The sequence below is a fragment of the Aspergillus sclerotioniger genome (assembly GCF_003184525.1).
Source record: "Aspergillus sclerotioniger CBS 115572 chromosome Unknown BO94scaffold_23, whole genome shotgun sequence".
NCBI classification, from domain to species: Eukaryota; Fungi; Ascomycota; class Eurotiomycetes; order Eurotiales; family Aspergillaceae; genus Aspergillus; species Aspergillus sclerotioniger.
This window is the reverse complement of record NW_020291013.1, coordinates 441913-456884: the sequence shown is the minus strand read 5'-3', so window position 1 is coordinate 456884 and position 14972 is coordinate 441913. Positions and strand designations below refer to the sequence as shown.

At 50.4% G+C, this 14972-nt stretch overlaps 3 protein-coding genes across 3 annotated transcripts; 2 read left to right on the top strand and 1 right to left on the bottom strand.

Moving 5' to 3' along the window:
* Window positions 1-2074: 2074 nt before the first annotated feature.
* Window positions 2075-4113, top strand: BO94DRAFT_537486 (putative siroheme synthase). Its single transcript, XM_025612283.1, has one exon. It carries the CDS (start codon window positions 2375-2377, stop codon window positions 4040-4042), a length of 1668 nt encoding a protein of 555 aa, XP_025465034.1. The 5' UTR covers window positions 2075-2374; the 3' UTR covers window positions 4043-4113.
* A 27-nt stretch (window positions 4114-4140) lies between these two features.
* Window positions 4141-6519, bottom strand: BO94DRAFT_169992 (adenylate-forming enzyme AfeA). The gene is made up of 3 exons (XM_025605919.1): window positions 6097-6519; window positions 4957-6041; window positions 4141-4908 (listed from the first exon to the last, which is right to left on the bottom strand). Exons 1-3 carry the CDS (start codon window positions 6307-6309, stop codon window positions 4563-4565), a joined length of 1644 nt encoding a protein of 547 aa, XP_025465033.1. The 5' UTR covers window positions 6310-6519; the 3' UTR covers window positions 4141-4562.
* Window positions 6520-7229: 710 nt separating this feature from the next.
* Window positions 7230-14967, top strand: BO94DRAFT_169985 (ketoacyl-synt-domain-containing protein). The gene is made up of 2 exons (XM_025605918.1): window positions 7230-13854; window positions 13905-14967. Exons 1-2 carry the CDS (start codon window positions 7436-7438, stop codon window positions 14875-14877), a joined length of 7392 nt encoding a protein of 2463 aa, XP_025465032.1. The 5' UTR covers window positions 7230-7435; the 3' UTR covers window positions 14878-14967.
* Window positions 14968-14972: the final 5 nt, after the last annotated feature.

The following is a 14972-nucleotide window of genomic DNA, read 5'->3' as shown; positions in this document are numbered from 1 at the left end:
TGCGGTCGGTCGTCCCGTGAAATACGTTAACGTATTCCACAAGCGAGTCGGCACCACAAGCGAGTCGGCACCCCAACGCGTTTTCACCGCGATCAAAAACCTCACTCAATTCAACCACCAACCATGCCTCCAAAAGCGCGTCAAAAATCAAGAAATTCAGCCGAGCAGGAGGGGAGAATTTTATTAGCAATCTCTGCTATAGAAAATAAACAAATTACCCAAATTGCTAAAGCTGCACGTCATTATAATGTGCCTCGTTCTACTCTACAAGATCGACTACGCGGAAAAACAAATCGCTCAGAAACACGTGCCAATAGTCATAAAATGACTCAAAATGAAGAGGAATCGCTTGTACAATGGATTCTATCGCTAGATCAACGTGGAGCGCCTCCCTGACCATCTCATATACGAGAAATGGCTAATATTCTTCTTGCTGCGCGCGATACTACCCCAGTTCAATCAGTTGGAGAGAACTGGGTCTTTAACTTCATTAAACGACAAGATCGCTTGAAAACTCGCTATACTCGATGTTATGATTATCGGCGCGCTAAATGTGAAGACCCCAAGATTATCAGAGAGTGGTTTGATCGCGTACAAATCACTATAATGCAACATGGGATTGCACAGGAAGATATCTACAATTTTGATGAGATTGGCTTCGCTATAGGCTTAGTAGCTACTGCTCAAGTAGTTACTAAAGCTGACTACTATGGAAAGGCCTCTCTTGTACAGCCAGGTAATCGAGAATGGGTTACTTTGATTGAGTATATTAACTCTACTGGTTGGGCGCTTTCTCCATGTGTGATCTTTAAAGGCAAGGTCCATATAGAGAGTTGGTATCAAGATATCAAACTCCCACGCGATAGTAGGATTGAGGTTAGTCCTAATGGATGGACTACAGATGAGATAGGCCTTTGCTGGCTTCAAAATCTCTTCATTCCTACTACTACTAGCTGTACAACTGGAAGATATTGTCTTCTTATTCTTGACAGCCATGGCAGCCATCTTACGCCTCAATTCGATCAGATATGCAGTGAGAATAATATCATTCCTATCTGCATGCCAGCTCATTCTTCTCACAAACTTTAATCTTTGGATGTGGGTTGCTTTGCACCTCTAAAGCGAGCATACAGCAGCTTAGTAGAGGAACAGGCACGTTCAGGAATCAATCATATCAACAAACTTGATTTCTTAGAGGCCTTTCCACAAGCTCGTGAACGCGCTTTTCAAGCAGATACTATTCGAAATAGCTTCGCAAGCGCTGGCCTAGTTCCATTCAATCCAGATAGGGTACTCAGTCAGCTGAATATTCAACTAAAGACCCCTACACCACCAGGCAGCCGGTCAACTAATTCAGCGCCAAAAACGCCTTATACAACTAGGCAGCTTGACAAGCAGGCATCTACAGCAAAGAAGCTGCTTAAAGCGCGTACGCAGAGCCCTTCATCTTCGCTAGAAATACGATTTGATAAGCTTATTAAAGGTCATGAATTACATCTTAATGAGCTTATTCTTGCACGCGAAGAAATCCGCAAATTACGCGCTTCTCATGAAAAGAAGCTTCAAAAAAAGAAACGCTCTACTAGACAGCTAGCTATTACAGAGGGATCAGCTATTAAAGAAGGCCTAGAGCGATTTCAGCGCGAGAATGAGGTTGATGAAGCTCAAAATACGCTTCCTATAGATCCTGCACTTTCTGCAGTTGAGCCACGCGTACGAGCGCCACCACGCTGCAGTAATTGTCATATTCTAGGACATAGACGGCTACAATGTCCTACTCGAGTTCCTAATTAGTTTTTATATAGAAATGCAATTATTTTGTTGATAAAGCCTTTAGTATTTGGCCCGCGGGCAGAAATTGGAGCGGGGGTGCCGGCTCGCTTGTGGTGCCGACTCGCTTGTGGAATACGTTATATGTTTGACTAATCTCCCCGGATCGAGTGGTTCCAATCCCGCGAGCAGCAGCTTATCTAAGCAGCGTGTCCGATCACGCAATATCACCTTAACCCCATCAGGAAGTGCATCTATAAATTCCCCATAGCTAGATGACTACAATTCCCCCAGTTTTCTGTGGTGTGTTCTGTTAGCAATCTCTGAGATAGGCTTATCGACGTGGATGATGCGCTGAGTGGGAGAAACGTGATCGTTATCTGCAATTACTGCCCGTTTCATCTCCGCGGAATTGAGAAAACTTGGAACCTTAATCGATTGACTGCGTTTCTCCGTGGGCATGCAAAGATAAATCTACGCGGATCTCCCCATTCAGACTCTCGCTTGCTTGGCACTGGCATTTCATTTCAAACAAGAGACTTGACAAAACTCGAGGAACAGTTCTGAGCATAAGACTGCAAGACCCCGCAGTGGCAATTTCAAGATGAGGGATGCATCGGATAGCGGATCCTTAGCACCTTTACTGACGGCCGTGAACGTCGAGTCCCATGTGCATTTGATCATCGGGTCCAACCCTCTTGCAGCAGCTCGCTGTGCTAAAAGCATCGAAGCTGGTGCAGAGCCGGTCCTCATTGCCCCGGACACAGAGGAACTGCAGTATACGTTGGTCGAGCGGATTGAGAACGACTCCGTGAAATGGATCCGCAGAGAGTTCGAGGGTGCCGATCTTACGAGCCTAGGGAGAGAGGAAGTCGACTGTGTTGTAGACATGGTCTTCGTCACTTTAGGCGGAAACAACCCAACGAGTGCACATATCTCCAAGCTGTGCCGTCGTCTGAGAATCCCAGTGAATGTGTCCGACGCTCCGGACCTCTGCACATTCAGCTTGCTGTCCACATACTCGGATGGCCCTCTTCACATCGGTATTACGACATCAGGACGCGGCTGCAAGCTGGCCTCCCGACTCAGGAGAGAAATCTCGTCCGGACTTCCATCAAATCTCGGGAATGCCATTGACAGGCTTGGTGCAGTGAGAAAGCGCCTCTGGGCCGAAGATTATGCTGCCGGACTGTGCGATGCACCTCTTGAGGGCGACGAAGATGATTCGACCGGCCAACGGCATACTTTCAACACGTTAGTCACAGAAGACGATATCTCCGCAGCCAGAACCCGCCGCATGCGCTGGCTATCTCAGATTTGCGAGTACTGGCCCCTTCGCAAACTGGCCGCTATCACCGATGAAGACATCAATGCCATCCTGGAAGCGTACTCATCTGGCAAAGAAGGGCCCAAAGATATCGGCGGCCGGGAGTCTTTGTCAAAGAAAGGGAAAATTGTTCTTGCCGGCTCTGGCCCAGGACACCCAGACCTACTCACTCGCGCGACATACAATGCCATACAAACAGCGGATATCATCCTCGCCGATAAACTCGTCCCCGCACCGGTTCTGGAACTGATCCCACGCAGGACCGAAGTCCACATCGCGCGCAAGTTTCCAGGCAACGCAGACCAGGCCCAAGAGGAGTTCTTGAAAATGGGAATAGACTCTCTGCGTCGAGGAAGACACGTCCTTCGACTGAAGCAAGGCGATCCGTACCTCTATGGCCGGGGAGGCGAAGAATTCGAATTCTTCCGAGCTGAAGGATACACACCAGTAGTCCTTCCCGGCATCACCAGTGCACTGAGCGCTCCCCTCTTCGCAGACATCCCCTCCACGCACCGCGGCGTGTCCGACCAGGTTCTGATCTGCACAGGCACCGGACGAAAAGGCGCCGCCCCAGAACCCCCTACTTACGTTCCCACACAAACCGTCGTCTTCCTAATGGCCCTACATCGTCTGTCCGCGCTCATAGAATCATTGACTACCGAGCCAGCAGAGGGCTTTCGTCCACGGATCCCCTGGCCACGAGACACTCCGTGCGCAATTATCGAGCGCGCCTCCTGCAGCGACCAACGCGTCATCCGGTCCACATTGGAGCATGTCAGCGCAGCCTTCGAAGCTGAGGGCTCGAGACCTCCCGGTTTGTTGGTGGTGGGTGCTAGTTGCCACGTTCTGCATCCCGCTCAGGGTCAGAAATGGGTCGTCGAGGAGGGATTTCGGGAGTTGGATGAGTTGCTTACGGAGGCTACCTGTCGGGATGAGGCTTTATGATCGTTAGGGACGGTTTTCACTAGATCTGGATTTTGTTGCATAGATACCCACCCACCCCATAGATGAAAGAAAAATAACGAATACATTAGATGATTGTTACGATCTCTATCTGCATGTAATTTGGTCAATTTTGCTGCTTTGAAATAATTATTGTCCAAGTCCAGAGTCTGGGTTGTAATGTGACCGGTTACTGCGGCATCTATGCATCAGGCTCGGAGTGTAAGAGGTACGTAAAAGCCCTTGGAGCGAGACCGACTTCTGAGTTGCTCTCATGCTGATATATAACTACATCGCCTCTTGTTGCTCGTAGCTGTCAAAGGTGCTCTGCATTTCTATATGGAGCTGATCTCAGGTCATGCGGCTTGAAATGGATGGAGAAATAGCAGTCAAAAGTGATGGTGAAGTGAGACTCCCTCCGAAACATATCTGATAAATGTGGGATTATTCCTCGTGTGATATGAGATGACGCAGTTGCAGTTGTGTCCACAAGAGTCACGGATCCTCCCAGGTGGTACGTTGATCAAGAGGTCACCTTAATGACTCTGCGGGAGAGAATCTGGGCGACTTTGTCCCGCTGAGCGTTCATCTGCGCCAACTTGGTTCGGAGGATCTTCCCACTCACTGTTCGAGGGATCTCGGTGACGAACACCACGCCCCCATCCAAGGCTTTGTAGCCTGCTAATCGGGATTGTGCAAATTGGTAGACATCATCTGCTGCCAGGTGGGTTCCTGAGGCAGACTTCACGACAAAGGCCCGGGGAACTTCGACGCCTTTGTCACTCGATTGGACTCCAAGGACTGCGGCGTCGTTTATCCCTGGATGCGTCAAGAGGACAGCTTCTATCTCGGCTGGTGCTACTTGATATCTGTGTGTCGTTAGACATGATTTATTGAATGGGTTGTGAATCGCTTGCCCTTGCACTTTGATGATCTCTTTGGTCCGTCCCAGTAGGTAGTAGTATCCATCTTGTCGGTAGGCCACATCCCCCGTTCGGAACCACCCTTCTCTGTCTATCCCGTCATCTCGTCCCTTGTAGTGTAGAAGGAGACCTGTGCCTCGAACGCACAACTCTCCAGAACAGCCGTCGCTGTTTATTATCATACCTTGATCGTCGAGGAGTTTTGCCTCGTTGTTACCGATGGTTTTCCCGATACTTGCTTTATCAGATCGTTCTCCATATTTGCCTACAAATACTGGGCCAGTCTCTGTCATACCCCAGGTCTGCGCCGCAGTAGCCTGACTGTGTAGCAGACTTTGAAACTTCTGCAGTGATGCTGCATCAATAGGGGCACCCCCAACGCCTACCATACGCAGGGATGATAGGAAGTCCGTTACAGGCTGAGAGGTCTGGTTCAGTAGGTGAACCGTGGCCGGAACGATGTGTGTTTCAGTTATTTGATAGGCTTGGACGGCTTTAAGAAACTGGCCGACCTCAAACTTGTGCATGATGTATGCAGGCTCTCCGTGACGGATGGGGAAAGTGTGCCAGAGTGCCCCAAAACGATGGTACATTGGAATGACAACGAGTCTCTTGACATCGAACGGAAATTCATAGTGTATATTCCTATGTTGGGAAATAATGGCGTGGTGTGAGAGAACGGCGGCTTTTGGAAGTCCGCTGGTGCCGCTGGTGCAGTACATGGCAGCCGGAGTGGTTTTTGCCAGAGATTCCTCATCAAGCCTGATCCAATCCTCTTCGCCGTGGGAGAGAAAATGTGCCATTGTGATGTGCCCAGCACCCCCGACCGGGATACTAGGACTTGATCCTAGGAAGCGGGTGATAGCCAACTCTTCGAACAGACAGACTTGTTCGGGACAGAGACCTTTGCTTGTTGAGACGCCCAGGACAGTCTGTAATGTCTGGCTTGATGTAATGATCAACTTTGGATTTCCCAGATTGAAAACATTGATGAGTTCATAAGGTGGGCTGTCAGGGCTAGCACCCAGGTATACACCCCCAGCACCTATAATGCCGAAGAAGAGTGCTGGGTGGACATACTGTTCGTCTTAGATCAGTCCCAGTCATTGTGACCACTATAATGACACTACGTACGCTGTTGCCCAGGTGGACCAACACACAATCCCCTTGCTGGATATGGCGTTTCAGACCTGCGATCAGAGTTCGCACCAGTCGTCGTAGCTGGATAGCACATAGGCTGCGAGAGGGATCCTTAGCATTGATGTAAAGTGGGCGATCCTCGTAGTTGACCACGCGACCAAAGGCAAAAGACAGCACATCAAAATGATTAACTGCAGAACTATCCATTTGAACGTTGGTCGTTCAATACACAGACGCTTATTAGTTGAATGGAGTAGAATGACTATTTCGGACTCAGCTGAAGAGAGATGATCTTGTGAGCTCCTTGGCATGGCGCCCAAGCCCTCCGGTGATAGTTCGGTCAGGCACGGAGTCCGTTTTCAGGGTAGCGGCACACATGAACTCAAGTTCGGGTCATATCAGGCAAATGAAATGTTCTTCGACTGGTTGTAGCTTTGTGTATTGTGCCGCGTGGACAAGTTTATGTGGATATGGCACTGCAGTTGTAGAGGCCTTGACGTCTTAGTTAGAGCGCAATTTCGCACCTCTTATCTTGGTTTTTTTGCCATCCAGGGTTGCCTCTGGCTAGTGCGGGACGGAGGAGACACGTCCAAGAGGACTAAGACAGGCATGGATACAGGGGCAATATTAGGCGATGGTTTGAAAGCCAAGGCCTTGATGCCGGCGATAAGCCAGCCGATGCCAAAGCTGGAAACACGCCGAGGGCACTAAAGACTGGACTGGCCACTTCGACCCCTCTTGCATCCGTCTTGCCGCGGTTATGCTGCAGCAACACGAGCCATTTACGTAGCCAATTGAAATTCCCAAGCCACAACCATGGTTTGTTTGTCTCTCCAGCCAGCCAGGAGGAAGTGTCGCCGGAGTTGCCCTGTCCTGGTGCACACTATCGCATTGTATTAGCAGGAATGGTATAACTTGCATGTGATCCTCTAGTGGGGATTTTGTTCTCGAATTCCTCTAAAATGAAATGGCAAGAGAAGGTGGTAATAATGAGGGTGGCTTGCGCCTAAGCCTGGATAGACCGGGTGAGGAGCTGCCTGAAAGTGAACCAGTGTTAGTGGGAGGGGTTCCGGTGCGTGGAAGGAAAGGGAAGGGAAGAGCTGCAGCATTTTCACATTAGCGCTGCCCCTGTATCAAGCTACGCTTGCTTGGAAATAAGAGGGTCACCTGAGTTGTGGACTAAAGCAAATATCGGTCGATAAGCGTCGTGGGAGAATAGGGACGGAGTATAAGAAGGAAGTATGCAAGGGAGCGATGGCCGACGGGCTGGCAATCGCGCGGGTCATCTGACTTCCCTCCCATCAAAGTTCATTCTTTTCTGCTCTTCTTCTTCATGTCATTCCCTGAGCCCATCGCAATTATCGGAACAGGTTGCCGATTTCCTGGCTCCGCATCATCCCCAACCAGGCTCTGGGACCTTCTCCATCATCCGCGCGATGTAGCCTCCAAGACTCCTAGTGACCGGTTCAGGCATGACACCTTCTACCACCCCGATGGTCATCATGGCAGAACGAAGGCCCCAGAATCTTATTTTCTCACCGAGGATATCCGTGCATTCGATGCACCCTTTTTCAACGTTTCTCGAGCCGAGGCGGAGTCCATGGACCCTCAGCAACGTCTGCTGTTGGAGGTCGTCTACGAGTCCCTCGAAACCGCAGGCCTGCAAATGGAAGGTCTCCGAGGCTCTGACACAGCTGTCTTCTGTGGCCTCATGAATACGGACTATGGCAACCTTGCTAGCTGCGATTGGGATGAGATACCCACGTATACCCCATCTGGAACGGCATCATCTATGCTGGCCAATCGTGTTTCCTTCTTCTTTGACTGGCATGGCCCATCTATGACCATTGACACTGCATGCTCTTCTAGCTTGGTGGCGCTTCATCAAGGTGTAGGTGCCCTGCGAAACGGAGACTGTCACCTGGCTGTAATAGCCGCCAGCAACCTGATCCTTAGCCCGCGAGAGTACATTGCCGCTTCCAAGATGCACCTACTTTCCCCAACTGGGAGGTGTCGGATGTGGGATGAGAATGCGGATGGTTTTGCACGGGGTGAGGGTATAGCTTCCGTGGTTCTGAAACGCCTGGGGGAGGCCATCGCGGATGGAGACCCAATTGAAAGTATTATTCGCGCCACAGGGGTCAACGCCGATGGGCGCAGTATGGGAATTACTATGCCGTCTAGCATGGCCCAGTCACAGCTAATACGCTCAACATATGCCATCATTGGGCTGAGTCCAACAGCTCGCCCTGAAGATCGGTGCCAGTTTTTCGAAGCCCATGGCACCGGAACGCAAGCCGGGGATCCACAAGAAGCCACCGCGATCTACAAGGCACTCTTTGGAATTCCAGTGCCGCCTGATAAGTCGTCTGAGGACTGGCTGTATGTGGGATCCATCAAAACCGTCATTGGCCATACAGAAGGAGTCGCTGGCTTGGCGGGCGTCATAAAGGCCTCCCTAAGCGTTCAGAAAGGCATCATCCCTCCAAACATGTTTTTAGATCGTATAAACCCCGTTATTGAGCCTCTCACATCTCGACTCCGCGTACCAACGGAGCCAATGCCGTGGCCCAGTCTTGCCCCAGGAGTCCCTCGCCGGGTTTCGGTCAACTCGTTTGGGTTCGGTGGAAGTAATGCACATGCGATTATTGAGAACTATACCCCAGGCACAAATCTCGTTTTGGGGCATACCCTGTCTCCTCAGATTCTTCCATTTACTTTCTCCGCATCTACGGAGCAAGCATTGACCGGTGTTCTGGAACACTATGGCGCGTTTCTCCAAAATAACTTTGACGTCGATCTGGTCAGCCTGGCAGAGTCTCTCCTGAAGCGACGATCAGCATTAAGTCACCGAATTGCTCTTACAGCGGCCTCAATCGAAGACCTTCAAAGCATGGTTCAGATAGAGATTGAGAAGCGGAGATCAGCAACAGCTTCTCCGGCTATTGTCTCCCGATCCAGCGATACTCCTAGGCGAGTACTGGGTATTTTCACTGGACAAGGTGCGCAGTATCCGCAGATGTTCTGGGATCAAATTTCGGCCAGTCCACAAGCCCTGGCCTGGATGGCGGAGCTTCAAGCATCTCTAGATAGTCTTCCATCGCAGTATCGTCCAAACTTTTCGATGATCCAGGAGCTTTCAGCCCCTGAGTCATCCTCAAGACTTCATGAGGCAGTCATATCTCAACCTCTCCGCACCGCCATCCAGATAATACAAGTCAACTTTCTACGCGCTCTTAATGTGAGCTTCTCCGCGGTTGTCGGGCACTCGTCAGGTGAAATCGCGGCAGCTTATGCCGCTGGCGCTATTACCGCGTCTGATGCGATCCGGCTTGCGTATCTACGAGGTCTCATGACCAAACATGCTGGCGCAAATGGTCAACCTGGGGCGATGCTGGCTAGTGGGATTCCCTGGGAGGAAGCGCACGCGCTTTGCGACGAAGGTTTCAGCGGAAAAGTTAGAGTTGCTGCAAGCAACTCTCCTGTTAGTGTCACATTCTCTGGGGACGTAGATGCTGTGCAGGAGCTCGAATGGATGTTGAAAAGCCTAGACCTCTCAGTGCATCGCCTCCGTGTGGATGTAGCCTACCATTCCCATCATGTGGTGCCATGCGCTGCACCCTACCGTCATGCTCTCGAAGTATGTGGAATCCGAGTGCATCCTGTGATGACCAAGTGGTTTTCTAGCGTGTACAAGGACAAAGAGTTGCATGAAGAAGACCTCAGTCCCCAATACTGGGGCCAGAATATGCTTCGTCCTGTTTTATTCTCTCAGGCAGTGGCTGCGGCATTCACAGATGAACCCGAAATTGGTCTGGTAGTCGAAGTTGGGGCGCATCCCACGCTCAAGGGACCAATTTTGCAAACACTATCCGTGATCAAGGATGCAAAGTCCGAGGTAGCGTATCTTGGCTTGGGAGAGCGTGGGAGCAACAATCTGGAGGTATTTTCTCGCGCAATTGGTTTCTTCTGGGCATACTTGGGACCAAACATTGATATACACGGTTATCTATCTTTGTTCGATCGTTCATATGGAAGCCGTTTCCTGAAGAACCTACCAACATATCCTTTTGACCATTCACGATCTTACTGGAAGTTATCCCGCCTCACCAACGCCCGACTACATTGCATTGACCCTCCACACCCTCTTTTGGGGACACCCAGCCCTGAAACAGGTGGAAATGAATGGCGCTGGCGCAACCATTTAAGCCGGGCGGAATTGAAATGGCTCAACGATCATCAGATCCAGTCTCAAGTCGTGTTTCCTGCCACGGGATATATAGTCATGGCATTGGAAGCGGCTGCAATAATGGCACGCGGTCTATCCTTGCGTCTGGTCGAACTTGATGATGTGCTCATCAATCGTGCTATCCTTATCCCTGACGATCCGTGTGGGGTGGAGACCATCTTCAAAGTGGAGCTCATAGAACGGAAGGGGGACATTGTTTTTGCAGCCTTTCAATGCTATGCAAGTCTTGCCGGGAGTCTGAAGGCATGTGCTTCAGGTAAACTTACTGTATTGTTTGGGGAACAAGATCCTCTGTTGCTGCCCCCAAAATCTTCTCTGGTCACGACATCTCGGCCGGTGAATGTTGATGCATTTTATGCGTGCTTGGGAAGGCTTGGACTAGGCTACAGCGGTCCGTTCCGGGGGCTAAAAGCTCTAACTAGACGGGTGGAAGGGTCAATGGGCATCGTTTCAGGTACCGACCCGACTTCATCATTGCTGCTACATCCAGCGACTATGGATTCCAGCTTGCAGGCCCTGTTAGCTGCGAGGAGCTTTGAAGAACTTCGCGCACTACAGGTCCCTGTGTCAATTGATCATGTCGCCATAAATACACTGTTGTGCAAACATGACTCAAGGGGAACTAAGAATGAGCTTGATATTGAGACCTTCCTCTACGATGTCAACCCTGATGGCATGACGGGTGATATAAACGCATTTAACCTCGATGGCCTAGGTATATATCAAATCGAAGGCCTTCATGTCGCTCCAATCACATCTGCTGAGGATCGTGCCATATTTTCAAAGATTATCTGGGGGCCACTTCTACCTCAGGTTAATCCGAACAATATATATCAGGATTCCCGGATCCAGGAGGAACTCCATTTGGCGGAACGCTGCGCTCTTCTATACATGAGAGATGCTCAGCAACACCTGGTTTCCGAAGAGTGCGAACATCTTGACTGGCACCGTTCTCGTATTATCGCATGGATGGACCATGTTCTGTCCACAACACGCGAGGGTACCCATCCAGTCTGCCGTCCAGAATGGCTGGTTGGCACTGTGGCTGATGTTATGGATATGGCACCCGCAGCCAGCAATGCCTGGTCTTCTCTACGGCTAGCAGGGGAGAATCTACCGAGTTTCATTAAAGGGATGAGTGTGTCGGACCAAGAAAGTAACCGCGACGGGGGACTTAATGACCCCTTCGATGTCAATTTCAGCAACTCCCAGCTCGCAGTGTTCATCGGACAAATCGCTTTTCGTTTTCCTCAAATGAAAATTCTCCAGATCAATGCAGGAAGCGGCTCCGCCACAAAACCGATCATGAATGAGATCAAGCGATCATATCACTCATATATCTTCACGGACGTTTCCCCGGCTTCCTTTGCGGCGGCGCAAGAAGCTTTTTCCGGACACAAAGACCAGTTTTCCTGTCAGGTACTTGATATTAGATCGGATCCCTGCCATCAAGGTTTCAAGGAACACTCGTATGATCTTGTCGTTGCGGCCGGCATAATGTGTAACCATAGAGAACTGGTGCAGGCTTTGACGAATATTCGCCGCTTGCTTAAGCCTGGCGGGTATCTCGTTGTCCATGCCGCTACTAACACCAATATCAACCGCCTCGCACTGATTGCCTCGTTTGAGAAGTGGTGGTACGACGAGGAAGGCCATCCGCAGAGCCCAGCTATTAGTCTCCAGAAATGGGAAACGCTGCTTGAAACCACAGGATTCGGTGGGTTTGAAGCGGTTTCACCGGCAGGTCAACTTGAATCCGGCTCAACCTTCGTCACCCAGGCCATTGATAGTCGCATCCAGCTATTCCGTGATCCGTGCAAATTCTTGGGGGTATTGCCGGCTAACTTGCTCCTCATTGGGGGTACAACAGAGGCAACAGCAGACTTGGTTCAATCCTTGAAAGCCTTACTCGCGCCCCGTTTTCGTCGGCTGGTCGTTGCAACTGCTCTCGACGCACTGAACGTGGAAGATCTATTTGGATGGTGTGCTCTGAACCTGGCCGATCTAGACTCACCTTGCTACGAAGACATTACAGACAAATGTCTCAGTGGTCTGAAGATGCTAATGAACAGTGCCAGCAGGCTTCTATGGGTAACTGCAGGCTCGGAGAGTAGGCAACCCTACTGGGGTATGAGCAAGGCCATGATTCACTGCGTCGCCTATGAAAACCCACAGTCTATCTTTCAGTATTTGAATGTTCCTGACCATGAAGAGATCACTGCACCTACTTTGGCCACGATCTTCATGCGATTAGCTCATACACTTATGGACAATGATCACGACCTGGACACCTGCGTGGATAGTACGGAGTTCGAATTACAGCTTGTAAATGGGACACTGAATATACCACGCGTCCATTTCGATGATATCAAGAATCAGCGATATTCAGCCAGCTACCACGTAGTCAAAGGCCTTGTTGTTCTGCAACACTCCACAGTACAGGTCATTGCCCCGTCAGGCAAGCGCTGTGAGTTTATCTTGGGTGAAAGACAGAAATACGAACAAGATGCCAAAGAGCCCCAGGTAACTTATCGTCCGCTTACTTCACGCTTCTCAACAACAACCGCGTTCAAGATAGATGGCGCCGGGTTTTTGCACCTGATAGTTGGTCGAGATGAAAAGGACAAGACACGGTGGCTGGCGCTATCCGACCAGCACGCTTCAGCTATTACAGCACCGCCAGAGTGGTGCTGGCAGGTTTCAGACCGCGTGGGTGAGGACCTAGAGCCAATTTTATTGATGAGGACAGCTGCGGCCTTGTTGGCTATTCAGATTGTGGACAAGGTGCGCTCCAATACATCTGTTTTGGTCTACGGAGCCGATACTCTATGTAAGGCTGTCTGTGATGCACTTTCAGCATTTGCTCTTGCACGAAATATCCGGGTATGCTTCAGCACTAGTGCTCAGTCTACACCACCGAAGAAAGATATGTTGTTCATCCATGAGAGAAGCTCTTCACGCACTCTATCTCGTCTCCTGCCCGACAACCTATCTGCCATCACCGGAAGTCGGGCCACATGCGGGGTTTACAACCGAATAAAAACTCTCATGTCTGAGGATGTTGTCCAAATCGACATAGCCAGTATTGGCAGGGTGTCCTCCAATCTACTGGCGTCTCCTGACTCGACCACTGCCGGGCAGACATTTCTAGCAGCCTGTGGGTTTGCTTTGCAAACATTCACATCGCAGGAAGAAGTTAGCCTTATTCCTGTCCAACGCTTGCAGGGCACTTTCCCAGGCGCAAATCAATTGGAGATTGTGGATTGGACTCAGTCAGGTCAAGTACCTGTTCGGATCCAGACTGCAAGCTCTATGATCACATTTTCCGCACATAAGACATATTTACTTGCTGGTATGACGGGTGATCTAGGTCGATCTATCTGCCAGTGGATGGTCAGTAGGGGAGCTCGGTCTGTAGTACTTGGTAGTCGATCCCCCCACGTTGATGTACAATGGATTGAGGAAATGGCAAGACTGGGAGCCCGGGTAGTTCCAATGGCAATGTAAGTTTCCCGCCAGTGACATGAGAACATCTATTAACGTTTTTCACTAGGGATGTCACTAACCGTGGATCCATCTGTCGCGCCTATGCCGCCATCTGTAGTGAACTGCCCTCGGTTGGGGGAGTTGTCAACGGGGCGATGGTGCTCAAGGACTGCCTCTTTGCTCAAATGACGCTAGAGGATATGCAGAGCGTAGTTGCTCCAAAGGTCCAAGGAAGCATCATCTTGAACGAGGTCTTCGGTAATCTCGATCTAGAATTCTTCATCCTGCTCGGATCAGCCGCTGGGCCATTGGGTAATGTGGGCCAGACAGCCTATTCCGCTGCCACTGAATTCATGTCAGCGCTCATACAACAACGGCGCGAGCAAGGCCTTGTCGGTAGTATCATTCATCCTGGTCTGATCAAGGGCGTGGGTTACTTTGAACGAGCAGATAGTGCGCGTCAGGGCGCCATTGAGCGGAACACAGTAACCCCGCACTTGACAGAGCAGGACCTGTATGAGCTCTTCGCTGAGGGTATTCTCGCAGGGCATCCAGATTCTGGCAGAGACCCTGAGGTGATTGCGGGATACACGCTCATTGACACTGCTGAGAATCCTAACGCTTTGTGGCTACGCAATCCGAAGGCGTGGAATCTCATAAAGCATACCGCTCACCCGGCCACACCAGCGTCTAGCAGTAATGACAGTGTTCCAATAATGATACAACTTGAGTCGGCTGAGAGCATGGCCGGCGTTGTCGAGGTCATTGTCAACGGCTTTATCAAGGAGGTCCGCTCCAAGCTGCAGCTTTCCACCGAGGAATCGCTCACCGGAGCGACGGTGTTGACCGATATGGGAGTGGACTCTCTTGTGGCCATCGAATTGCGGCATTGGTTTGTCAAGGAGCTGTCTGTTGATCTTCCCGTGTTGCAAATCATAGGGGGTGTCTCCATCCAAGAACTGTCCAGCTGCGCTGCATCAAAGCTATCGGCAGATCATATTCCAAGCATCATCATCCAGCAAACAGCACCGGGTTCATAACCCATGATGGCTTTATCAGGACATACGGTCAATCTACCATTCAATTCGATCCCAATTTGATCTGCGCTGTATATAAACACCCTATAGCACTTTGC

Coding starts and splice junctions, on each gene's coding strand:
- BO94DRAFT_537486 (XM_025612283.1), top strand. CDS start 2,375: ATGAGGGATGCATCGGATAGCGGATCCTTAGCACCTTTACTGACGGCC.
- BO94DRAFT_169992 (XM_025605919.1), bottom strand. CDS start 6,309: ATGGATAGTTCTGCAGTTAATCATTTTGATGTGCTGTCTTTTGCCTTT. Junction 6,042..6,096: donor TGGTCCACCTGGGCAACAGC/GTACGTAGTGTC, acceptor TAAGACGAACAG/TATGTCCACCCAGCACTCTT. Junction 4,909..4,956: donor GAGATCATCAAAGTGCAAGG/GCAAGCGATTCA, acceptor AACGACACACAG/ATATCAAGTAGCACCAGCCG.
- BO94DRAFT_169985 (XM_025605918.1), top strand. CDS start 7,436: ATGTCATTCCCTGAGCCCATCGCAATTATCGGAACAGGTTGCCGATTT. Junction 13,855..13,904: donor CGGGTAGTTCCAATGGCAAT/GTAAGTTTCCCG, acceptor GTTTTTCACTAG/GGATGTCACTAACCGTGGAT.